Genomic DNA, 26,731 nt, shown 5'->3' on the forward strand with positions numbered 1-26,731 from the left:
TGCAGGGTGGTCATCTGGCACTTTATTTTGTCCGTCTTGTAGCATATGGGTCTTTCGCAGCAGGAAGTGTGTTTTACAACCAGAGCCCCGCCCTCCTGCAGCGCAGGCGCAGCTGGCTGGGCTCCTGCTTCCCACTCTCCACCTCATCCATGTTTGTCCTCGTCCCTGCCAGTCTCGAAAAGGCACTCTGTCACGTGTACACAGGAAAGGGCCCTGACAAGAGGATGGGACTGCGGTGGTGGCTGCCAGGTCTCATTCTCCCTTGGATGGCCGGCGGGGTGGGGAGGCCAGGGCTGTAGTGCAGTTCCCGCAGGTGCTGGCTCACGGGGAGGAAGCAGGCTCCGGTTTTCGGTAATCCTCTTGGATGGGGATGGTGCTGCCTTCCTCCTCCCTGGGGCAGCTGTAAGGACAAGGCTCTGCAGGCTCCATGGGACTTTCTCCTTTGTCTGCAGAAGGAGATCCGATGAGTCTTGGCCAGCAGTGGGGGCAGGGGGAGACGGGAGAAGGAGATGGGCAGAGGCAGGTGTGCTTGGGGGAGGGGTGTCAGGAGCACGCCAGCTAAGGGGAGAGAAGGGCTAGGACCAAGGCTGGTGAAGTGAAACTGGTGGGTTTCAGTGAGATTCCAGGCGTGGGCAGTGGGGCTGAGCTGTTGGGGTGTGGTGCAAGGGCAGGACCGGAGACCTGTATTCTGTCTCTTACTTGATCTATATTTCCTTTGTTGATGGAGGAACAGGGCTCCAGCCAGGGTGAAAACAAGAAACATTCCGGAGAAGATCACAAGGATGCGAATAAAATCTGAGCTGCACAGGGATCTTTGGGCTGTAATAGGAGGGGACACACAGGGGTTAGGGGAGGGTCTAGCCCTTGGCTCCCCCAGCCCAGCCCTCCTGTCACCTTGCCTGTCCCCTTTCCCCCACCTTCTGCTCTCCCACCCCCCACCGTTAGCCAACTCCTCTGCTAAATGGTGGACTCTGCTTTTTCCCCTCCTCTTATCTCTACTCCAGGGAGCTTTCTGTCTGGCTTCCCTCCTGGCCCCTCCTGTGTGCATTCTCTCTAGCAGTGGGGATTACGGAGAAAACTCACGTGGCCAGTGGGTAGAGAGAGTCCGGGCAGGCAGCTGCCTGAAGTCAGCCAGAGTCTGCATGTGCCCTGCTGTTCTGGCCTCCAGCATCTCTGGAAAAACAGAGACAGAATGAGTAGCAGCAGGGAACCCCATAGGGCACATCTAAAGGCCTGAGAGGCGCTGGATGGGACGAGAAGGCAGAAACAGGCTGACCTTATCTAGGGGTAGGAGTGGGGAGTGCTGGTTGGGGTGTCACCCCTACCCCATGTGATGGCACAGAGAGTTGCCTGGAACTTACCACTGACATAAGGTAAGTGGGTGGGCTGAGGGTGTGGGCCCAGGACCTGAGACGGCCAAGTGGTCAGCGAAGGGTTTGGAGGAGGATCACACTCAGTACACTCCTTGTCCCTGCACTGCCAGCCATTGCGACAGGCACACACAGCGTTGGCAGTGATGGTGCAGTTGCTAATGAGAAGACCTGGGAGAGGAGGACCAGAGAGCATAGGACACTCAGACCTGTGGAGACCTTCAAGGTCCACTTGCTTCATTCCCCAGCCCCCATCCCAGGCCCACCTCTAGGGACCTGCTTCCCTTTCCATTCCCACCCCTGCAAAGGCCTGCTCTTGGCTCACTGTCCCCCAGTGCCTTTGCCATTATTATTGTTATTAAAGAAGAAAGTTGAACCTTTCAGAAGGAAGATTCGTGGGTTCAGGCATAGCAACCATGAAAAGTAGAAAGAGCTTATATAACTTTCTCTTGTACTCCCTGACACTTTTTTTTATTTTTTATTTTTTTATTTTTTTGAGATGGAGTCTCGCGCTTGTTGCCCAGGCTGGAGTGCAGTGGCGTGACCTCGGCTCACTGCAGCCTCCACCTCCCGGGTTCAAGCGATTCTGCTGCCTCAGCATTCCAAGTAGCTGGGGTTACAGACACCTGTCACCACACCCAGCTAATTTTTTGTATTTTTCGTAGCAACGGGGTTTCACCGTATTGGCCAGGCTGGTCTTAAACTCCTGACCTCAGGTGATGCACCAGCCTCAGCCTCCCAAAGTGCTGGGATTACAGGCGTAAGCCACTGTGCTCGGCCCCAATACTTTAATAACTTTTAATTGAAGTATAATATACATACAGAGAGGCACGCAAGAGTGTAAAACTTAAGAATTTGTACAAATTTGACTCACAGGCATAACCAGCACCAGATCAAGAAATAGTAAATAGCTGGGTGAGGCAGGGAATTGCTTGAACCCGGGAGGTGGAAGTTGCAGTGAGCCGAGATCACACCACTGCACTCCAGTCTGGGCAACAGAGTGAAACTCCGTCTAAAAGAAAGAAAGAGGCCGGGCGCGGTGGCTCAAGCCTGTAATCCCAGCACTTTGGGAGGCCGAGACGGGCGGATCACGAGGTCAGGAGATCGAGACCATCCTGGCTAACATGGTGAAACCTCGTCTCTACTAAAAATACAAAAACTAGCCGGGCGAGATGGCGGGCACCTGTAGTCCCAGCTACTCGGGAGGCTGAGGCAGGAGAATGGCGTAAACCCGGGAGGCGGAGCTTGCAATGAGCTGAGATCTGGCCACTGCACTCCAGCCCGGGCGACAGAGCGAGACTCCGCCTCAAAAAAAAAAAAAAAGAGAGAGAGAAAGAGAGAAGGAGAGAAAGAGAAAGAGAAAGAAAGAAAGAAGAAAGAACGCCTGTAATCCCAGCACTTTGGGAGGTCGAGGTGGGTGGATTGCTTGAGCTTAGGAGTTTGAGACCAGCCTGGCCAACATGGTGAAACCCCGTCGCTACAAAAAATAGAAAAATTAGCTGGGCGTGGTGGCACACACCTGTAGGCCCAGCTACTGGGGAGGCTCAGGTGGGAGGATTGTTTGAGCCCAGGAGGTGGAGGTTGCAGTGAGCTGAGATCATGATACTGTGCTCCAGCCTGGGTGACAGAGTGAGATCCTGTCTCAAACACCACCAACAATAAACAAAGTATGTTAGGGATTTCCAGGGACTGGGGATGGGGATGGGGGTGGTTGGGGGGAAGAAATGGGGAGTAATTGCTAAGGGGTATGGGTTTCTTTGGGGTGACAAAAATGTTATAGAATTAGATAGTGTTGATGGCTGCACAACCTGTGAATACAGTAAAATAAATAAATAATAAATAGATAGTTACTTGATTACAATTGCTAAGCATTTTTGTTTGTTTGTTTGCCGGAGTGTTGCTTTGTCGCCCGGGCTGGAGTGCAGTGGCACGATCTTGGCTCATTGCAACCTCCGCCTCCTGAGTTCAAGTGATTTTCCTGCCTCAGCCTCCCTAGTAGCTGGGATTACAGGTACGTGTCACCACGCCTGGCTAATTTTTTGTATTTTTAGTAGAGACAGGGTTTCACTGTGTTAGCTAGGATGTTCTCAATCTCCTCACCTCGTGATCGGCCTGCCTTGGCCTCCCAAAGTGCTGGGATTATAGGCATGAGAATTTGCTTTTAAAATACACATTTTGCTCAAGTGGAGGGGTCTGATGTTGGGTGGTTGGCTGTTAATCAATTTTCCCGGAAGTGGGGGTGGTAGGGCACTAGCTGGGCTGGGCTGGGCTCGCTGGCAACTGGGTTGAGAGGAGGGTGATTCAGAGGAAGGCAGTGACACCCAGATGTGGGACAGGCTGCAAGGAAGCCTGGTGGGCCTTAGGGCAGACGCTGTGGGGACTCGGGGAGTCCTAGGAGCCCTGACAGGCGGAAGAGGGGTGCAGAAAGGGAGGATTTCAAAGGGAGGATGTCAAAGGTCATAACCAAACCTAACAATTTTCTTCTACTTATGCCTTTTGTCAGGACTAGGAGAGGGACAAATGCCTTCTTGTCACCCTTATGGCCCTGTAACCTCCTAATGAATGCTGACTCTGAGTTGCTACTAGAATTTGGTTTCCTTGTGGCTTCCTAGGAATTATGAGCCATGTTGGATAGGAACCTGCAAGGGAAGAATGAGGAAGCCTGGGATGAGCACTGGTGGTAGGGAGGAGTGATGACAAGAGTCTCCGCTAAAAGGGAAATGGAAGGGTTAAAGAAGGGGCTGGGAGGGTTAAAAACAAATGAGGTGCTTTTGTTTCAGTGGGGAATATCTGGAGACCTGGGAGTTCTATTTAGCAGGTATAACCTGGGCTCAAAATTCCAGGCTGACTTCAGGCATGTCCTCATCTCACAGATGCCAGCACTAAGGCCCAGAGGGCCAAACTCATTCAGCCTGCCCATCTTCTCACCCCTGGCTGCAGTCGCCTGGGGTCCTGCTGCAGCCAGGTACCGCTGCGGTACTTTGGGATCTATTGGCTGAGCTCCCAGAGAAGGGTCATGGATTGGGCTAGTCTGGAACAAGTGAAGGGACTGAAGATGGGCTCAGTATGGGGCAAAGACCTTCAGGAAGGGTCTGCAGAGTGAGTAGGGAGGTTTTGACTGGAAAAATTCCAACCCTGCACGGGCCGCTGCCAAGAGAAAAGCATCTACTACAGTTATATTTTTAAGTTAAGTAGACTGAAGAATATTTCTTGTGTATTAAAGAAGTTCCTCTTTAGTTGATTTGCAGTGGAAAAGCTTTTATTTTCTTTTTTCTTTTTTGGAAACAGGGGCTCACTCTGCTCACTCAGTCGCCCAAGCTGGAGTGCAATGGTACAGTCATGGCTCACTGCAGCCTCCACTTCCTGGGCTCACATGATCTCACTTCAGCCTTCTGAGTAGCTGGGACTACAGGTTCGCGCCACCACGCTCGGCTAACTTTTTGTATTTTTAGTAGAGACAGGGTTTTGCCATGTTGCCCAGGCTGTTCTTGAACTCCTGGGCTCAAGGGATCGCCTGCCTTGGCCTCCTAAGGTGCTGGGATTACAAGTGTGAGCCATTGCACCGGCTTTTTTTGTATGTGTGTGACAAAGGGTTTTGCTCTGTTACCCAGGCTGGAGTACAGTGGTTGATCAGCCTGGACCTCCTGGGCTCAAGTGATCTTCCCACCTCGGCCTCCCAAGCAACTGGGACTATAGGTGCACTACCACAACCAGCCAATTTTTTTAGAGACAAGGTCTTGCTGTGTTGCCCAGCTGGTCTCAAACTCCTGGGCTCAAGTCTCTACAAAAAAATACAAATATCCTTCTACCTTGGCCTCCCAAGTGCTGGGATTATAGGCATAAGCCACCACATCCAGCCTTGGTTTTTGTTTTTTTTTTTTACAGGACCAGTCTCTGTAGCTCACACCTGTAATCCTGGCACTTTGAGAGGCTGAGACAAGAAGATTGCTTGAGCCCAGGAGTTCAAGGCTGTGGGGAGCTATGATTACACCACTGCACTCCAGCCTGGGTGACAGAGCTAGACCTTGTCTCTAAACAAAACTAAACCAAGCAACACAAAACGAAGTACCAACAGACCCAGTGACACCAAACACATCTTGCAAGTAGGTAGTTTAATAGTTACAGTTACCTAGTTCTAAAAAGTATCTTGCTAGAGAACATTTGTTCAAAGGGACCACTTTAAAGCCTGCTATTCTAGTGTATGCTGGCTGTAGTTTCTGAAATTGTAGCAAAGATGGAGAAATAACAGCATCCATAAGCACAACTGCAGATATTATACTTCATAGTTTAAAAAATCTTTTTTTTTTTTGAACTATAAAATAAAAACACAGGCCACATACATACTCATTTTCTCAAATTGGCTTTCGTGCAAAAAAAGTTGTTACCTATTGGGTTATTTTGTTATTTCCTTAGAAAGATGTATTCCAAATTCCCCACGGCCAACCTACACATGTGCACTCTGGGAACACAGCCAGTTTATTGGTTAGACGTTACTTGCCTGAAATCTGGGGTCATAGAACCACTTCTCTCATTTTATTGTCTTTATCCTATCTATAGACCCATTCTCACCAATCCCTCAAATTCTATTTATCCCTTTCCCTGAAATACTAGATTTCTGCCCACATTAATTCATGCCCCACCTAGGGTGCCCCATTTCCCAGCATTGTCTCCACTTGCTGTGAGCCTTGAAGAAGGCTGAAGCTTTGAACCCCTCATCCTCCTTGCACTCTCAAACCCATCACCAGCCTTGCTCCCCCAAATGCTTGTCCAGCGTGCCCACCTATACCCTTGCCCACCTCACCAGAGTTACAGTGCCGACAGCTCTCACAGTGAGGCCGGGTGTGGTGGTCTGGAGAGAAGGAGACCCCTGGTATGCAAGGATCACACTGAGCAGCCTTTCTGTGCTGGTCACAGTCCTTCACAAGGAATGTTCCTGGGAGGAGAGGGTAAGGAATCAAGGCTTGAGAAGGGCTGGTTCTCTGCCCTCTTGAAGGTGGTGCCTCCCCATAGCTGCAGGGTTTCCCTCCTTGCTTGAGCTCACTCTCACCCTGTGCCTATTTACTGTATTAACCCCAGTCCTCTCTCTTTCACCACTCACCTGGCCCTTGCCAAGGCCCCCTCTTACCTGGCTCACACATCTGGCAGCACAGTTTTCCCTGAGCCCAGTAGTGCCTCTCTGGGCAGCTCTTAGGGGCTGGAGTAGCTGAGAGCACCACCAGGGTCCCCAGAAAGCACAGCCACCAGGGATGTGGCCGTGCCATGGTTCCTGCCCAGGGAGCGCCTTTCTGTGCCCAGTTGCTGACGCTGGCCTCTGGAGTTAGCACCTCCAAGCTAGGCGCTGCTGTCTCTTCTTTGCACCCCCTGGGCAGTGGCTGCTTTAGGTGACAAGCCAACGTTTGACGGCAGAAGCGCTACTGTGGCTGTTTTTTTTTTTTTTTTTTTCTCACAGCAGCAACCTCCACCCCCTTCCCCTTCCGTGTGCTGGGGAGAGTATTAAAGAGCAAACTGTCAGACCTGCTGCTCTTCAAACATGCCTCCTCCAACACAAGAGCCTCCCTTGGTTTCCGCCTCTCCTGCTTGTGAAGCATGTAGCCCCCTGACTCCTGCTTCTTTTACAAAAAGGTGATGGACACACAGTCTCCCACTCCTCCTATCCATATGCACTTGTGCACAAAGGTGCCCACATTATCCCCCCATACCCCGCCCGTCCACAGTTTACAAATGAATTCGCGTGTCTCCTGTCTCCCATACCTGCATCTCTCCTTTCACAGACAACAGCTGAAAGAAGTAACGAGAGCCAGAATTGAGCACAGGTCCACAAGCTCTTATCTGAAACTTTGGGGGTCAGATAAATATTGGAATTCAGACTTTTTCAGGTTTATGCAGAAACTAGCACCACAAAACACCCTCGGGGAGTTGGGGTAGCCTCATCATCAAACTCAACATTTCTGCAGCCAAACTATTGAATATTTACACCGACTGGGAGGAAGCTTAAATAGCCTTGTCTCAATTGAGGTCTGGTTTGATGGCCAAATGAGTTGGCTACAGAATGCTCAGAACTGCAAGCAAGGGGCATAGAGCTGCCTGTCTCCTGTCACTGTTGCAGATCACCTATGCTCTCCTTTAATCCTCATGTCAGCCTCTGATGTGGGTGCCACCTCCTGCCCACATGGCCTTCCCTCTCAGGCCCTTGCTCACTCCTCACCTTTGTGCCATTTTTATCCTCCCCTTCCCACTTCCGGCTGTGTCAGTCACTGGTGTCCTGGATCACCTGCGGCATCTTTTCTCCCAGCCTTGGGCACTCGGGATTAAAGGTAGCTTCCTACAGGGGTCATCTCTTTTTTATTTTCCCAGTTCTCCCAGCAAGACTGATTTCGGGATATCGGAAACAGCTAGACTTTTCCCTTTTTGAGTCGTGGGGGCACACATGGGTCAGCAACCTCCCCCACTCTTTCCTCGGCAACCGAGATGTGGAGTGGCTTATTTCCCCAGGAAGTTTTTCATTTAGGGGCTTTGCCGTTGTTTCCACACTGCTCATAAATGTCACACTGCTGTGGTCACACCTGTCAGATCTGTTCTCTATCTCACTCTGTAGTTTCCTTTCTCTTCATTTTCTCCATTCTCTTGTCTTTTCCCAGCCCACTCTGCAGCTTTTCATGGGGGTCCACTCAAGTCGGAAGCCACATCTGGGTGTGATTCAGAGAGCTGTTTATGCAAAAACACCCTTTTCACCATCAGGCAGGGCACCTGAATTCCCACCACAGAGAGTGCTGTGGTCCTGAGGACTTTTCTGTCACCCACCATTTCCAGGTTGTGGTAAATGTCTTCACTGCAGGCCTGGGGCAGTGGGGTGGCTAGCTGACAGCAGGCCCTGGGAGGATGGACGAGACCCTCAGAAGAATGATGAGGAACTGGGGACCTTTAGGATGAGACTTGTCAAGCAGGGACTTGGAGTTCGCCAAGCCTAGCAACCTGGACTCGACTGGGAACTGCTCACTCGCCTAAGGCCTCTGTCCTCTGGACCAAAGTCCATCACCTCTCTTCTTTTTTTTTTTTTTTTTTTGAGACGGAGTCTTGCTCTGTTGCCCAGACTGGAGTGCAGTGGCCGGATCTCAGCTCACTGCATCACTGTAAGCTCCGCCTCCCGGGTTTACGCCATTCTCCTGCCTCAGCCTCCCGAGTAGCTGGGACTACAGGCGCCCGCCACCTCGCCCGGCTAGTTTTTTTGTATTTTTAGTAGAGACGGGGTTTCACCGTGTTAGCCAGGATGGTCTCGAACTCCTGACCTCGTGATCCGCCCGTCTTGGCCTCCCAAAGTGCTGGGATTACAGGCTTGAGCCACCGCGCCCGGCCCCATCACCTCTCTTCTACATACCACTTCTCCAGGGGGTCAGAGCAGGAGCAGGGTCTGCCTGACACTCCTGGAGGGCCTTGGCCAAGAGGAGGAAAGCCAGGTTGCTGGACCTTTTTCTTTCCTGGCAAATAGAATGAGCTCATCTCCAGCACTCTTTGCATCCACTTCTGGTGAACCTTCCCCATCCTAGGCTGGCTCCCTGGACGAGACTTTCCTTTTTTTTTCTCCCCATCTCGCTCTGTCACTCCAACTCCAGGTTGGAGTGCAATGATGCAATCTAAGCTCACTGCAACTTCCATCTCCCAGGCTCAAGCAATTCTCATGCCTCAGCCTCCCGAGTAACTGGGATGACAGGTGCACACCACCACGCTCAGCTAATTTTTGTATTTTTAGTAGAGATGGGATTTCGCCATGTTACTCAGGCTGCCTCAAGTTAATCTGCCCACCTCGGCCTCCCAAAGTGCTGGGATTACAGGGGAGAGCCACGGCACCCAGCTTATTTTTTGTATTTTTAGTAGAGATGGGGTTTTGTCATGTTGGCTAGGCTGGACTGGAACACCTAGCCTCAGGTGATCCGCCCGCCTTGGCCTCCCAAAGTGCTGGCATTACAGGCATGAGCCACCGCGCCTGGCCGGGCCCTTCCTTTTGTCTACAGGCCCTGGGATGCAGCCTGCTGACATCTGCCTTGAAATCTCACATAACCACTTTCTCTTTTCGGGTCAGCCTCTCTCCCGTGCCTGGCTGGGGAAAAAAATATATGGTATTTTCTCAACAATTCCCCGCTTTTCTTTCCTTTCCAGAAACAGGCCCACAGAAGCCCTTCTTGAGAACTCTGAGGACTCTCATGACCTTTTTTTTTGGTTCTTTTTTTTTTTTTTTTTGAGACAGGGGCTCCCACTGTTGCCCAGGGCTGGAGTGCAGTGGCATGATCTCGGCTCACTGCAGCCTTTGCCTTCCAGGTTCAAGCAATTCTTACACATCAGCCTCCCGAGTAGCTGGGATTACAGGCACCGGCCACCATGCCTGGCGACTTTTTTGCATTTTAGTAGAGACGGGGTTTTCCCATGTTGGCCAGGCTAGTCTCAAACTCCTGGCCTCAAGTGATCCGCCCTCCTTGGCTTCCCAAAGTGCTAGGATTACAAGCGTGAGCCACTGCGCCTGGCCTCTCCTGACTTTGTTGTTTGTTTTTTTGAGACAGAGTCTCACTCTGTCATCCAGGCTGGAGTGCAGTGGTGCAATCTCGGCTCACTGCAAGCTCCGCCTCTCAGGTTCGCGCCATTCTCCTGCCTCAGGCTCCCAAGTAGCTGGGACTACAGGCGCCCACCACCACTCCCGGTTAAGGTTTTGTATTTTTAGTAGAGACAGGGTTTCACCATGTTAGCCAGGATGGTCTCGATCTCCCGACCTTGTGATCCGCCCGCCTTGGCCTCCCAACGTGCTGGGATTTCAGGCGTGAGCCACTGCACCTGGCCCTCTCATGACTCTTGAGGGGGCCTCACCAACCCTCCACCTGGCCCAGTGACTGTAGCCTAGATGTCTGCCAGGGGCACCCTGCTCCTTGAAATCTAGATAAGATGCTCCTTGCTCCCCACTCAGGGCAAGTCCTCTGCAGGCTGTTCACCTGCACAAGTTCCAGTAGGTTGGGTGTTCTTGTGGCCACCTCTGGCTCTGGTTTCTCTTTCAGCTGAAGTCTTGTTCTTGCCTCCGTGTCTCCTGTCTGTTGCCTTACCTGTACCCTGCCTCAAGCCCAAAGTGTAGGACACAAGACTTGCTTAAAGTTTCCTCTAAACCAGCTCTAAACAGAAGGCTATTACATGTGGCAGACCTTTTCTTTTTTCTCCAATTTTTATGAATTCATAACCTGTTAAAGTGCTCAGCAGGACCAGTCTCTGCAAGACCTTTGCTTAGAAGGAAGTTCTGTTATGGGACAAAGATGTCCGCAGTCACTGTTCCTGACTTAGGGTTCCTGAGTCTCATCACCTGAAGCTCTGAGTTTGTCTGGTCTTCTTTGTCCCTTGCTCCCCATTCCTTCCTCCCCAATTCCCACTTTCTTTGATGACAACCACTGGCACCGCTGCCTCCACCACCTTAAAGCCTCCTTCCCAGCAAAGCTTTGAGAGGCCTGCACAGGACAGTGAGTTAAGCTCATTAATGAGGTTCTGGGTCCTTGTAACTCCGTAATTTTCATTTCTGCACCTCCCCACTCTGGGTGACATGGGGGACTGACCAACTGTGGGTATTTCCAGCCTCTGCCCACTCCTCAGAAGCCCAGCACAGCTCCCAGTGTCTCCTAGCACATAAGGCATTGGCTCAATATTGGATGGTCCAGCTCAGCTTTGTGCCGTAGCGGCTCTGTCCACAATGATAAAATGGAAATGTCAGAGGGCTCAAGGCCCTTTAGACCTCCTCATTCATTTGACAAGCGTTTTCCTCACATCCATTTTGTGTTAGGAACAAGCTAAGTAATGGGGCACAAAGATGAAAAACAGACACATATGTGGTTTCTGCCCTGATGGAGTTGATAATCAGTGTGAGAGTCAGACGTTGATCATATGATCTCAAAGACAAATGTAAAATTGGCCAGGTGAGGTGGCTCATACCTGTAATCCCAGTCACATTGGGAGGCCAAGGCAGAAGGATTGCTTGAGCCCAGGAATTTAAGACCAGCCTGGGCAACAGAGTGACACCCTGCCTCTACACATAATAAAAATAAATTAACTGGGTGTGGGGGCACAAGCCTGTGGTCCCAGCTACTCGGGAGGCTGAGATGGGAGGATCACTTGAGCCCAGGAGGTCGAGGCTGTATTGAGCCATGATCATGCCACTGCACTCAAGCCTGGGTGACAGAGCAAGACCTCATCTCACAAACCCCCCCCCCAAAAAAAATTAAAATTTGTTAGTAATGGTCATTATTGCTATGAAGGAGAGAGTTGGGGTGCAATGTAGGTGTCTATACTCCTAATAGGGGGATTTAAGGGGTCGGGAGTGCCTCCTCCAGGAAGCAAAGTTTAACAGAGATGTGGGATCTGGCAGCTTGCTAACTACGTGATAATTGTTACTTTCCTTGGTTTCTGTGACACCATTCTATTTTCCTTGCTTTGACCACTTGTTTTTTAAGTGCCATTTTTAATTTTTTTAATATACAGATTATATATAATAGGGATAGTCTGTTCCTTGAAAGCCTGGTAGAATTGGATTTGTTTGTGTGTAGGTGTTTCACTGTTGTCTTTTTTTTTTTCTTTTGGCAGTCTCGCTCTGACGCCCAGGCTGGAGTGCAGTGGTGTGATCTTGGCTCACTGCACCCTCCTCCTCTGAGGTCAAGTGATTCTCCTGCCTCAGCCTCCTGAGTAGCTGGGATTGCAGGTGTGCACCTGGATAAGTTTTGTATTGTTAGTAGAGATGGGGTTTCGCCATGTTGGTTAGGCTGGTCTTGAACTCTTGACCTCAAGTGATCCACCCACCTTGGCCTTCCAAAGTGCTGGGATTACAGGAGTGAGCCACTGCACCCGGCATACTTTGCCATTCTTCATATAATTTATTGGATGCTTGATTAGTTAATTTAGAAATTTCTTCTTTTCTAATATATGCATTTAAGACTATAAACTTCCCTTGAAGATCTACTTTAGCTACATCTCATAAGCTTTGCTATATTGTTTTCTTATTATTGTTGATTTACTTTTCCTGTCATTATTTATTTTTACCTATATTTATTTCATTTATAAATGCATTAACATTTTTCCATATCTGTGGGGCTTAACTTTTCCTTGTTCATTATTTTAATTTTAAATTTATTGTGGCCAGAGCACTCAGTCTGTCTGTGTAGCACAGCAGGCAGAACATTGGCCTCCCGAGGACATCTGCGCCCCTGAAACTGCATGTTAAGTTACATGGCAAAGGGGAGTTAAGGCTGCAGATGAAATCCAGGTTGGCCTTGAGATGGGTGATTATTCTGCATTATCCAGGTAGACCCAGTGTAATCACAAGGATCCTTGTAAGTGGAAAAGAGAGGCAGAGGAGAGAGCGCCAGAGAGGTGGCTGCATGAGAGGGATCAATGATGTTGCTGACCTTGAAGCTGGAAGAAGAGTGCCATGAGCCTCGGTATGTGGGTGGCCTCTAGAAGCTGGAAGGAGCGAGGAGATGGATTTGACCCTAGACCCTCCAGGGGCAGTTGCACCTGCCAACACTGATTGCAGCCTGGTGAGGCCCGTTTTAGACTTCTGACCTGTAGAGCTGTAACATAATACATTTGGGCTGTTTTCAACCACTAAGTTTGTGGTATGTTTATAGCAGCAGTAGAAAACGAATACGTATGAATCCTCTGGCATTTGTTTGAGATTTGCTCTATGGCCTAGTATGTAGTTGTAAATGTTCCATCTGTGCCTGAAAAAAATGTCTATTTCTAATTTCGTGGTCTCTGCTTTTTTTTTTTTTTTTGTGCCCCATCAATAAAATGATTTTCAGCATGTATCCCAAAATAAACAATATTTTATTTTATTTATTTATTTTTTGATAAACAGACATGTTTAATGATAGCTTGCTCTTCACAGAGATGACTACAGAGACCTTTAATCTATAATCCAGGAGTATATAACCATGCAGCACAGACCAATTAAATAAATGTAAAATAAACTAGATTCTTACCACAACTACCTCGTAAACATCGCAACTATTCTTTCCAAAAGGACCCTAATCTTATGTGAAAACACCTACTGTGGGGGAACCAGAAACCTAGCTATGTGGCCAAAAGTAAAAACCAAAGGAAAAAATAGCAATTCCGTGGTTAATTGGTGAAAGCAGGGAGTTGGTGCCCTTTACTGTGCTGCTGCTTTGGTCTTCTTCCTTTCGTTCTTTTTGTCCCTCTTCTCAGCCCGTCCATGGTAGCTCTCGGTAGGTTTGAATAAGCCATCTGAAATGTATTCACTTCCTTGGAGTTCACCACAGTGCTCATCTGCTTTTTCCCATCGGCAGCTCTTAACAGAAACTTGTTGTCTGAGGACTCACAGCCCTCCGCAGAACCCTTCTTTGGAACGGGTTTGGTTCGACCCTCATACTTCTTCAAGGTGGTGTAGACGCTGCCCGATGTCCGGCACTTCCGGAAGAGTCTGGTCAGGTAGGTCAGGAATTGCTCGCTCTCCAACCACACCACTGCGTCGACGCTGGTTTGACTCCCCACAATATTTTAAATACGTTAATCATATATTATATACTCAAATAGGTTCTATATAAGAATATGTAGACATTCTAGGCCGGGGGTGGTGTCTCACGCCTGTAATCCCAGCAGTTTGGGAGGCCGAGGCGGGCAGATCACGAGGTCAGGAGATCGAGACCATCCTGGCTAACACAGTGAAACCCTGTCTCCACTAAAAATACAAAAAACTAGCCAGGCGAGGTGGCCCGCGCCTGTAGTCCCAGCTACTCGGGAGGATGAGTCAGGAGAATGGCGTGAGCCCGGGGGGTGGAGCTTGCAGTGAGCCGAGATTGCGCCACTGCACCCCAGCCTGGGCGACAGAGCGAGACTCTGCCTCGAAAAAAAAAATAAAATAAAATAAAAATATGTAGACATTCTAAAGGATGAGATGGAATTACATGGTCACATATAGAAACATAAAAAGGATGAGATTGGCTAGATGCAATGGCTCATGCCTGTAATCCCAGCACTTTCGGAAGCTGAGGTTGGAGGATTGCTTGAGCTCAGGAGTTTGAGACCAGTGTGGGCAACAACAACAAAATAATAAAAATAAAATAAAAATAATGAGATGAGGATAGGAAAAACAATATTTAAAGATACTGCATTTACTTATTTGCAACATAAAAGATCTGGTTGCTCTCATTAAAATATTAATAGGTAATGTTTTTCTACAATAAAACATTAATAGTAATATATTTAGTAAGAGCAATATGATTTAATGTGTTTTATTATTTAAAAAAAAACTTCCCTCAACACTTTATATATAGTGATCTGAGTCTGAGCACAAATATTTGATTTTTATGACTTAGATGAAAAAGTTTCTCTAGGTGAAACTGTTTCAGGTGTTTTTTCTAATTTTTGAATCAAGAGTGCATCTTGAAGCCCACCACAGTGGCTCACACCTGTAATCTCAGCACTTTGGGAGGCTGAGGCAGGAGGATGGCCTGAGGTCAGGAGTTTGAGACCAGCCTGGACAACATAGTGAGACCCCATTGTACTCCAGTGCTGGTGACAGAGTGAGACCCCATCTCCATTAAAGAGAGAGAGGGGGCCGGGCGCGGTGGCTCAAGCCTGTAATCCCAGCACTTTGGGAGGCCGAGACGGGCGGATCACGAGGTCAGGAGATCGAGACCATCCTGGCTAACAGGGTGAAACCCCGTCTCTACTAAAAAAATACAAAAAACTAGCCGGGCGAGGTGGCGGGCGCCTGTAGTCCCAGCTACTCGGGAGACTGAGGCAGGAGAATGGCGTAAACCGGGAGGTAGAGCTTGCAGTGAGGCGAGATCCGGCCACTGCACTCTAGCCTGGGTGGCAGAGCGAGACTCCGTCTCAAAAAAAAAAAAAAAAAAAGAGAGAGAGGGAAAGAAAGTGCATATTCAACAGGCTTTTTCTGTGGGCCTCCTTGGTGGCTGGGTTGAGGACATGTCCCTTCAGTGTTTTTGCAGTTGCTTTTGTCAGACACCCCAGGGATGTCACTGACTTGAGACCAGTTTTCATGTTATTTTCTTGGGGACAAAGGAGGTTTTCCAACCATGTGGGTAATATAAATCTAACCCCCATACCTGGCCGAGCATAGACCTGTAGTTACGCTTTTTTTGTTTGTTTGAGACAGGGTCTTGCTCTGTTGCCTAGGTTGGAGTGCAGTGGCAACACAGCTCAATGCAGCCTCAGTCTCCTGGGCTCAAGCAATCCTCTTGCCTCAGCCGCTCGAGTGCTGGAACCACACCTGGCTAATTTTTTTTATTTGTTGTTTTTTTGTAGAGACGAGGTCTTGCTATGTTGCCCAGGCTGGTCTCGAATTCCTGGGCTCAAGCAATCCTCTCACCTTTGCTTCCTGAAGTGCTGGGATTACAAGGTGTGAGCCTGGCCACACTTTCTTTTTTAGGACTTGTCACGCTTGTGATTTTCTGTGATCTGTGATTTAGGGGATTAATTTTGGTCTGAGATAAAGCTAATTTCTGAAATCAGACATTATGTAAATTGATAGGTGTAAGGTTTGAGTGCTGACTACTGAGGTTTTCGGACTCTCAGTCTATGTAGCCAGGGAAGGGCAAGACCAATAAAAGGAATTTCTCAGATACCAGGCCAGGGGAGAAACACTGAGGGAAAGGCATCGCTATGAAGGGAGCAGTGTTGACCTGGAACTGAAGGGTGGTTCAGGGGCCCAAACCCACTGAGACAGGAGGATCCTGGGGTAGGTGGAGAGAGCTTGACTTTCAGAACCAGACAGACTGGTGGTCCAAATGCCTCTCTGCCGGCTACTACCCGCATCATGTCCAGCATGTCCCACAACCTCTCGACTGAGTCCTCGTCTGCTTGAGGATTGTGTCATGCACTTTGCCATATGTTGGGACAATTAAGGGTAACAATATAAATGAAATGTCTGGCCTTGTCTTGTTTGGGTACTCAATAAATCTTCATTCCTCCTCTTTCCTCCTCGGTATTCGAGGCTGCAAGTCCCAAGGCATAGGGTTGAGGGAACAGCTAGTTAACCTGGGAACTAAACCAAAGGAGTGTGAAAGAGACAGAACGACTCACTAAATTGAACAAGCTGTGCATAGGCGATATGTCTGCTCTGTATGTATTATTCATACTCGGTTCTTTATCACGCAGAATCATGATTTCACAAGGCGACAGGGGACGTTTCCTCTCACAGCAGGCCCCTGGGCCCCTGGCATTTTTTTTTTTTTCTTTCTTTCTTTTTTTGAGATGGAGTCTCACTCTGTCACCCAGGCTGGAGTGCAGTGGCAAGATCTTGGCTCACTGCAACCTCCACCTCCCACGTTCAAGCGATTCTCCTGTCTCAGCCTCCTGAGTAGTTGGGATCACATGCATGCGCTATCACGCCCAGCTAATTTTTGTATTCTTAGTAGAGATGGAGTTACACCATGTTGGCCAGGCTGGTCTTGAACTCCTGACCTCAGGTGATCCTTGGGATCCTTTGGGAGCCTTGGCCTCCCAAAGTGCTGGGACTACAAGCATGAGCCACCATGCCTGGCCTTTTTTTTCTTTTTTTTGAGACGAGTCTTGCTCTTTCGCCCAGGCTGGAGTGAAGTGGTTGTTCACTGCAACCTCTGCCCCCCGGTTCAAGTGATTCTCCTGCCTCAGCCTCCCGAGTAGCTGGGACTACAGGCATCTACCACCACATCTGGCTCATTTTTGTAGTTTTAGTAGAGACGGGGTTTCACCATGTTGGCCAGGCTGGTCTCGAACTCCTGACCTCAAGTGATCCACCTGCCTTGGCCTCCCAAAGTGCTGGGATTACAGGTGTGAGCCACTGTGCCCAACTGCCCCTGGCATTTTCTACTTGCTTTTTTTTTTTTTTTTTGAAACAGAGTCTCGTGCTGTCACCCAGGCTGGAGTACAGTGGCACCATCTCGGCTCACTGTAGCCTCGACCTTCTGAACGCAAGCAGTCCTCCTGCTTCAGCCCCCAAAATATCTGTGACTATAGGCATGCACCACCAAGCCCAGCTTTTTTTTTTTGAGATGGAGTTTCGCTCTTGTTGCCCAGGCTGCCGTGCAATGGCACAATCTCTGCTCACTGCAACCTCCGCCTCCTGGGTTCAAGTGATTCTCCAGCCTCAGCCTCCAGAGTAGCTGGGATTACAGGCATGCTCCACCACGCCCGGCTAATTTTGTATTTTTAGTAGAGACAGGGTTTCTCCATGTTGGTCAGCTGGTCTCAAACTCCTGATGTCAGGTGATCCGCCAGCCTCGGCCTCCCAAAGTGCTGAGATTATAGGTGTGAGCCACCGTGCCCGTCACGCCCAGCTAATTTTTGTATTTTGTAGAGATGGAGTTTCACTATGTTCTCCAGGCTGGTCTCGAACTCTTGAGCTCAAGTAATCTGCCCACCTTTGCCTCCCAAAATGCTGGGATTACAGGTATGAGCCACCATGCCGGGTCATTCTTGCTCTTCTGAGTGACTTCCCTTGCCCACCAGACAAGGTAAATGGCTCATGGAGCCAGTCTAGTGATCTTCCCTGTGTTGGGGAGGGAGGCATGCCCCACTTTCCACAGCTGTTTCTGAGCCTCATGACTGTGAGCCCTGAGAGGCACCTAAGACCTTTGTTTCCCTGCTAGTCTGTGGTGTGGTGTCTGAGCCTGAGCTCTGAGGGCAGCTTGCGTCCTAGGCTGTGCTGGAGCCCGCTAGTACTGCCTAGCCAAAGCCGGATGCTTACATTTTCAGGAATTTTGTGAGGTTACTTGTTGGTAGCTTGAAATTGGCCAGTTGGCCATAGTAGGAATACTTCCAACCACATACATCACCAATGCCATAGATCAAGGACTTCCCACCCCGAGAGCTGGCTGTTAACATTTACCACCGCACCACCACTGCTGACTTACCGGGATGAGGCCCAGTCATTACTTGTAGTCATTTTTTGGGTCTTGGAGAGACAGAGTTCTTTCCTATCTGGGATCCTGTCCCCTCTTCCTAACTTCTAGGTAGAAGCTCCTGTGCGGATCCCCCATCTTACTGCTCCAGCCGGCTTAGGATTTCAAGCCAGCAGGGCTGGAAAATGATTCCGACCTTCGGCTTTACCCTCTCACTCTACATCTGTCAGAACCATGGGCTGCGGAAGCAAAATGACTTTCCCTGTGTGGCACAGCTGGGAGAGAACCCAGGTCTCCTGAACCCCAGTCTACTGCTGACGAGCCCTTATAGAGTGCACGCCTCAAAGGTGCTCAGTTTCTATGCTGATCTGACTGTGTACTCGCAGCACCTTCCATGATCAACCTGCAGGCATGGCTCAGCCGCCCTTCCTGCCTGTCTGCTTCTGGTCTTATAGATCGTTCCCTGCCCTTTCACTCTATGAGCCCCTCCCAACTAGTTTCTCTTCCTTTTTAAAATGGAAATTTAGTGATAAAAGCAATATTCATATCACCTCCTTATGAAAAATTAAACCAGCAAAATCCATCATTTTCATCAGTAGGTAAATGCACTAAGAAGGCTTGTACCTGTGCCCCAGGAGACATATGCAAAAAGATTTAAGCACTGGTGTTTGTAATTCCAAAAGAAAAAGAAAGAAAGAAAGCCGGTGTGGTGGCTCACACCTGTAATCCCAGCACTTTGAGAGGCTGAGGCGGGCAGGTGGCTTGAGCCTAAGAGTTTGAGACCAGCTTGCGCTACATGGCAAAACTCCATCTTTACTAAAAATACAAAAATTAGTGTGTGTGTTGTGTGTGGTGTGGTGGCAGATGCCTGTAGTCCCAGCTACTCTGGAGGCTGAGGCATGAGAATAGCTTGTAGCTGAGAGGCGGAGGTTGCAGTGAGCTGTGATCGTGCCACTGCAAAAGAAAGGAAGAAAAGAAGAAGGAAGAAAAGGAAGGAAGGAAGGAAAAGAAAAAGAGAAGAAAAGGAAGGAAGGGAGGGAGAGAGGGGGGAAGGAAGGAAGGAAGGAAGAAGGAAGGAAGGAAGAGAGGGAGGGAGGGAGGGAGGGAGAGAACAGTAGTTGAATAATAAATTGTTGTATATTCACCCAGTGGGATATTCACACAATGTAATACTTTAGAGGAATGAATATGAACCACCTGCATATAGCCATGTAGATTAATTTGCATGAGTCTCAAAAATATAATATTGTACCTCGTGAATGTACTTAATGCCCCCTGAATTGTACATTTAAACATGGCTTAAGTGGTAAATTTTATGTATATTTTACCACATATAAATAAATAAGTAGATAGAAAAAGCATGTTAAGTGATATTGCACAAACACACAGAAGCAAGGCATAGAAAAGTACATACGAGGGGCCGGGCGCGGTGGCTCAAGCCTGTAATCCCAGCACTTTGGGAGGCCGAGACGGGCGGATCACGAGGTCAGGAGATCGAGACCATCCTGGCTAATACGGTGAAACCCTGTCTCTACTTAAAAATACAAAAAACTAGCCGGGCGACGAGGCGGGCGCCTGTAGTCCCAGCTACTCGGGAGGCTGAGGCAGGAGAATGGCGTAAACCCAGGAGGCGGAGCTTGCAGTGAGCTGAGATCTGGCCACTGCACTCCAGCCTGCGTGGCAGAGCAAGACTCCGTCTCAAACAAAAAAAAAAAAAAAAAGAAAAGTACATACGATTCCATATATAAAGTTCAGAAACAGGCAAAACGAAACAGTTTGTTGTTCAGGGTGCACACAGATGGTAGAACTAGAAAGGAAAGTGAGGAAGTGATAGACACAAGCCAGAGCTGCCTCCCTGGGTGAGGAGGGAAGGTGCGATCAGGGCGCTCCTAAGGTTCTGCTAATGTTCTGATCTGAACGTGAGTTTTCAATGTGTTATTTTCTTTTTTTTTTTTTTTTGAGACGGAGTCTCGCTGTGTTGCCCAGGCTGGAGTGCAGTGGCACGATCTCGGCTCACTGCAAGCTCCGCCTCCCGGGTTCCCGCCATTCTCCCGTCTCAGCCTCCGAGTAGCTGGGACCACAGGCGCCCGCCACTGCGCCCGGCTAGTTTTTTGTATTTTTTAGTAGAGACGGGGTTTCACCGTGTTAGCCAGGAGGGTCTCGATCTCCTGACCTCGTGATCCGCCCGCCTCGGCCTCCCAAAGTGCTGGGATTACAGGCTTGAGCCACCGCGCCCGGCTCAATGTGTTATTTTCATGTACGATTTTACATATCTTAGTTCACAATAAAAAGTACAAATTATATTTTAAAAGTTGGAGGTGAAAATAAAAATGGAAAGTTATAGATAAGACTCAAGTTTTCCTTTGATCAATCTCCTCCCCCAATCCCTGGTCCTCTTCCTACCTCCTTAGGGTAGGAAGCACTATTTTCAGATTATTGAGTATTCTTCCAGAACTTTCCTAGACCAAAAAAGTTATGTGTGTTGTTGTGGGTGTGTGTGTTTTTTTTTTTTAAACAGAGTCTCCCTCTGTTGCCAAGGCTGGAGTGCAGTGGCACGTTCTCAGCTCACTGCAGTCTTCACCTCCTGGGTTCAAGTGATTCTCCTGCCTCAGCCACCCAAGCAGCTGGGACCACAGGTGTGCACCACCACACCCAGCTAATTCTTGTATTTTTAGTAGAGATGGGGTTTCACCATGTTGGCCAGGCACCTGACCTCAATTGATCCAACTGTCTCAGCCTCCCACAGTGCTGGGATTACAGGTATGAGCCACCGTGCTAGGCATATTGTATATCTTTTAAAATTATTTTCTTTCCTTCTTATTTTTTGAAGTAGAGTCTTGCTCTTGCCCAGGCTGGAGTGCAATGGCATGATCTCAGCTCACTGCAACCTCCACCTCTTGGGTTCAAGTGATTCTCCTGTCTCAGCCTCCCGAGTAGCTGGGATTACAGGTGCCTGCCACCACACCTGGCTAATTTGTGTTGTTTTAGTAGACATAGGGTTGCACCATGTTGGTCAGGCTGGTCTTGAACTCCTGACGTCAAGTGATCTGCCCGTCTCGGCCTCCTAAAGTGCTGGGATTACAGGCGTGAGCCACTGCGCCCGGCCTGTTTTTTTTTTGTTGTTTGTTTGCTTGTTTTTGTTTTTGTTTTTTGAGACGGAGTCTCACTCTGTCACCAGGTTGGAGTGCAAGGACATGATCTCGCCTCACTGCAACCTCTGCCTCCCGGGTTCAAGCGATTCTCCTGCCTCAACCTCCCAAGTAGCTCGCCACCACGCCCAGTTAATTTTTGTATTTTTAGTAGAGACAGGGTTTCACCACATTGGCCAGGATGGTCTCAATCTCCTGACCTCATGATCCACCTGCCTCGGCCTCCCAAAGTGCTGGGATTACAGGCGTGAGCCACCGTGCCCGGCCAGGATGTTTTAAAAAATTATTTTATTTTCTACGTAAAATGTTATTAAGCAATAATCAAATATTTCTCACTCTGATTTCTTGGCCCCACTCCTCCTGAGGATTCTCTGCTTGAATTTTTCAGAGCAAGGGTGACCCCTGTCTTAGGGGAGGTAGGAGAGTGCCTCATGCACAGCATCTGGCTGTTCCTTCTCCCTGGCAAGGGGCCTGCCTCTCTTTTCCATATCTGAGATAACTGAGAGCAGTAACATCTGACTTTGTCTTTTCCTTTCTTATATGGGGCATCGCAGGCCACCTATATTTGCTAAAGGAAATCTTACACAAAGCTGCGGTAATTCTAGCACAGAGCAAGACATAGAGCCTAAGGAACAAACCATCCATTTTCTCTCCACTTGGTAAAAAAATTATCTCTGGGAAATGAAATAGCCCAAGTCTGGCAGTTCCATGTTCTTCTTCTTTTTGTTTTTTTAGAGACGGCTTTGCTTTCTTACCCAGGCTGGAGTGCAGTGGCACAATCATGGCTCACTGTAGCCTCGAACTCCTGGGCTCAAGAGATCCTCCCACCTCAGCCTCCAGCGTATCTAGGACTAGAGGTACACACTACCATGCCTGACTAATTTTTAATTTTATGTGGAGACTGGGTCTCTTTATGTTTCTCAGGTGGTCTCAAACTCCTGGCTTCAAGAGATCCTTCCACCCCAGCCTCTCAAAGTGCTGAGATTATAGGCATGAACCACTGCCCCTGGTCCATGTTCTTCTTATATTGCTTTTTTAATTACTTCTTTTTGCAGATAGAGAAAGGCTTGTTAACTGGCCTCATGACTCAGCCTGCCAGGCACAATTCTCCATCGGTCCCAGCACAGTTGTATTTGTATGTTTGTTTTGGTTTTTTCCATAAATGATATACAGTATGTATCCTACGATTTGCTTTTTGCGCTTTTAATCCAGTTATATATCTTGGAGATCATTTCATTTTATACTTCTAGAACTACTCGTTTTCTTAAACAGAGAATGGATGTGCAGAGGTTTTTAGCCATTCTCCTGGTTCCTGAATACCTAGGTTGTTCCCAACAATGCACGATCATAAGTGGTGTTGCATAAACATCTCATATTTCCCTGTGCATGTGGGAGTGTCTCTCTAGAATAGGTGCTGGGCATTGGAATCGCTGAGTCATAGGATATGCACATTTTTCACTTTAATAGATGCTGGCGAGTTGCCCTCCAGAGTGGCCCTACCCAATCCACACTCCCACCAGCAGTGGAATGAGAGCACATATTTCCTCACGTCCTGCCAGCCTTTCATATTAGCAAGCTGTTTTTGAGCATCTTATTGGAGGAAAATGCTGTCTTATTGTTTCAGTGTGCACTCTTCCCATTCCCGGGGAGGCTGAGCATCTTTCCATGATGACGCTGTTTGTGTTTCCTCTTTTGTGTCCAAGGTCTTTCTACCCTTATGTCACCACCAGTGTTCTGAAGTCCACCCTTGGCTCTTCCCTACAGCAATCCTGTCCTCCAGACCCAAACTGCATTGCCTGTACAGTCACGGGGATGCCTCTGCCAAACATGGTATACGCCTGCCATCTGCCCTGGGGACTGAGAAAAGCCTCCTGGTGGCAGGGGAAATCTCTGCTGTCCCTCCCTTACTAATGTCAGGGGACTTCAGACCTGCACTGTCCTTTACCTCACTTGTCACATGGCAGCTGGGACTTGCATGACCCCTAGACTCCTACTGCTTCAGCACTTGATGACCCCCCAAACTACACTGACCTCCAGCCCAAACAAGGGATCCTTGGTGCCTGTTGACTTTTATTGAGATTAAATGAAGCATTTTAATAATTTAAAAATGTACCATTCAGTGGCTAGTCTTTTATTGAGATAAAATGAATCATTGTAATCATTTAAAATGTACAATTCAGTGCTTTTACTATATTCACAAAGATGTGCAGATATCACTGCTAATTCCAGAACATTTCCATCTCCCCTAAACGAAACGTCTTACCAGCAGTCGCAGTCACTCCCAATTCTCCCCTCCCCAATCCCTGGCAAACACTAATCTAGCTTCTGTCTCGGTGGATTTGCCTATTTGTGACATTTCATATAAATGGAATCATATTAATATAAAATGTGACCATTTGCATCTGGTTTCTTTCATGTAGCATAATGTCTTTAAGGTTCATCTATGTTGTAGCTTCTATCAGTCCGTTCCTTTTTATGGCTGAATGACATTCCATTGTACGGATATATACCTTGTTTTGTTTATCCATTCGTTAGTACTGTTGCCATTTCTTATTTTCTTATTTTTATTTATTTTTTTTTGAGGTAGAGCCTTTCTCTGTCACCCAGGCTGGAGTGCAGTGGGGTGATCTCAGCTCACTGCAACCTCCACCTCCCGGGTTCAAGTCATCCTCCCACCTCATCCTCCCGAGTAGCTGGGACTACAAGAGTGCACCACCATGCCCAGCTAATTTTATCTATTTTTTTTTTTTTGTAGAGATAGGGTTTTGTTGTCCAAGCTTGTTTTGTTGCCCAAGCTTGTTCCACTTTTTGGCTATTATGAATAATGCTGTTGTCAACATTCATGTACAAGGTTTTATGCAAACATATGTTTTGAATTCTCTTAGGTATATACCTACTAGTAGAGTTGCTGGGTCATATGGTAACTCTCTGTTTAACTAGTTGAGGAACTGACAAAGTGTTTTCCACACAGCTGCACCATTTTACGTTTCCACCAGCAGTACCTGAGGTTTCCAATTTCTCTACATGCTGGCCAACACAGGTACATTTCTGTTTTTAAAAAAGTTATAACTACCCTAGTTGGTATGAAGTGGTATCTTATTATGGTTTTGATTTGCATTTCACCAGGGCTAATGATGTTGAGAATCTTTTTTTGTGCTCATCGCCATTTGTATATTATCTTCGGAGAAATGTCTATTCAAATCCTTTGCCCATGTTTAAATTAAATTATGTGTCTTTTGTTGTTGAGTTCCAAGAGTTTTTTTTTTTTTTTCTTTTTGATATTATGAATTCTAGACTTTACTAGATATGTGATTTGAAAATATTTTCTCTGGCCGGGCGCGGTGGCTCACCCCTGTAATCCCAGCACTTTGGGAGGCCGAGGCGGGCAGATCACGAGGTCAGGAGATCGAGACCGTCCTGGCTAACACAGTGAAACCCCCATCTCTACTAAAAATACAAAAAAAAAAAAAAAAATTAGCCGGGTGTTGTGGCAGGTGCCTATAGTCCCAGCTACTCAGGAGGCTGAGGCAGGAGAATCGCTTGAACCCAGGAGGCGGAGCTTGCAGTGAGCCAAGGATCGCGCCACTGCACTCCAGCCTGGGCGACAGAGCAAGACTCCGTCTCAAAAAAAAAAAAAAAAAAGGTTTCACATTTTGATGAAGTTCACTTTATCCACTGTTTCTTTTGTTGCCTGTGCTTTTGGCGTCATATTTAAGAAACTGTTGCCAAATCCAAACTCATACAGATTTTCACTTATCTTTCCCTCCAAGAGTTTTATAGTTTTTAACTCTTAAATTTAGTTCTTTGATTTATTTTGAGTTAAATTTTTTATCTGGTTTTAGGTAGGGGTCCAACTTCATTCTTTTACTTGTCCTAGCACTGCTTCTTGAAAAGACTATTCTTTTCACATAGAATGGTCTTGGCACCATTGTTGAAATTAATTGACCATAGATGTATGGGTTGATTTCTGGACTCTAAATTGTATTCCACTGATCTAGATGTCTGTCTTGAGGTCAATACCATGGTTTTGATTACTGTAGCTTTATAATAAGTTTCAAAATTGGGACTTCAACTTTGTTCTTCTTTTTCAAAATTATTTTGGCTATTCTGTGTCCCTTGCATTTGCATATGAATTTTAGGATCAGCGTGTCCATTTATGCAAAAAAGAAGGCAGTTACAATTTTGTTGGGGATTGCATGGAATCTGTAGATGAAATTGGGGAATATTGGTACCTTCAGTCCATGAACACAGATGTCTTTCCATTTATTCAGGATTTATTTAATGTCTTTCAACAATGTTTTGTAGTTTTCAATGTATAAGTCTTGAACTTTCTTTGTTAAATGTATACTAAGGTTTTTTTTTTTTTTTTTTCTTGAGGCAGAGTCTCACTCTGTTGCCCAGGCTGGAGTGCAGTGGCCCAGTCTCGACTCACTGCAGCCTCCGCCTCCCAGGTTCAAGCGATTCTCCAGCCTCAGCCTCCCGAGTAGCTGGGATTACAGGTGCCTGCCACCACGCCTGGCTAATTTTTTGTATTTTAGTAGAGATAGGGTTTTATCATGTTGGCCAGTCTGGTCTTGAACTCCTGACCTCAGGTGATCCACCTACCTTGTACTCCCAAAATGTTGGGATTACAGGTGTGAGCCACCGCACCTGACCAATGTATACCTAAGTTTTTATTCTTTTTGATACTATTGTAAATTGAGTTGTTTTTCCTAATTTTTTTTTTTTTTTTTTTTTTTTTTGAGATGGAGTCTCACTCTTGTCGCCCAGGCTGGAGTGTAATGGTACAGTCTTGGCTCACTGCAACCTCCACCTCCTGGGTTCAAGTGGTTCTCCTGCCTCAGCCTCCTGAATAGCTGGGATTACAGGCATGCGCCACCATGCCCGGCTAATTTTGTGTTTTTAGGAGAGACGGGGTTTTATCATTATGGTTAGGCTGGTCTCAAACTCCTGACCTCAGGTGATCTGCCTGCCTTGGCCTCCCAAAGTGCTGGGATTACAACCGTGAACCACCATGCTCAGCCCCTAATTTCATTTTCTTTCTTTCTTTTCTTTCTTTTTTTTTGGAGGCAGTGTATCATTCTGTCACCCAGACTGGAGTGCAATGGTGCAATCTTGGCTCACTGCAACCTGCACTTCCCAGGTTCGAGTGATCCTCCCACTTCCACCTCCCAAGTAGCTGGGACCACAGGCACGTGCCACCATGCCTGTCTACTTTTCGTATTTTTTTGAAGAGATGGGGTTTAGCCATGTTGCCCAGGCTGGTCCAGAACTCCTGGGCTCAAGTGATCCACCCGCCTTGGACTCTCAAAATGATTACAGGTGTGAGCCA

The 26,731-nt window shown here is 47.8% G+C and overlaps 1 protein-coding gene and 1 pseudogene across 2 annotated transcripts; both read right to left on the reverse strand.

Moving 5' to 3' along the window:
- CD27 (CD27 molecule) lies at positions 1-6,890 on the reverse strand. 2 transcript variants are annotated; one of them, XM_033223103.1, is made up of 6 exons: positions 6,496-6,890; positions 6,172-6,303; positions 1,362-1,541; positions 1,084-1,173; positions 700-819; positions 1-446 (listed from the first exon to the last, which is right to left on the reverse strand). In XM_033223103.1, the coding sequence occupies exons 1-6, from the start codon at positions 6,629-6,631 to the stop codon at positions 322-324; spliced, it is 783 nt and encodes a 260-aa protein (XP_033078994.1). In that variant the 5' UTR covers positions 6,632-6,890; the 3' UTR covers positions 1-321. The 2 variants fall into 2 exon arrangements, with proteins under 2 accessions (XP_033078994.1, XP_033078995.1); XM_033223104.1 differs by lacking the exon at positions 6,172-6,303 and having other exon boundaries at positions 3-446; positions 6,496-6,784.
- Positions 6,891-13,536: 6,646 nt separating this feature from the next.
- LOC117090926 overlaps positions 13,537-26,731 on the reverse strand; it is a 40,748-nt pseudogene continuing 27,553 nt past the window's right edge.

The sequence above is a fragment of the Trachypithecus francoisi genome, unplaced genomic scaffold, assembly GCF_009764315.1.
Source record: "Trachypithecus francoisi isolate TF-2019V2 unplaced genomic scaffold, Tfra_2.0 Lachesis_group11, whole genome shotgun sequence".
In the NCBI taxonomy this organism is placed as follows: domain Eukaryota; kingdom Metazoa; phylum Chordata; class Mammalia; order Primates; family Cercopithecidae; genus Trachypithecus; species Trachypithecus francoisi.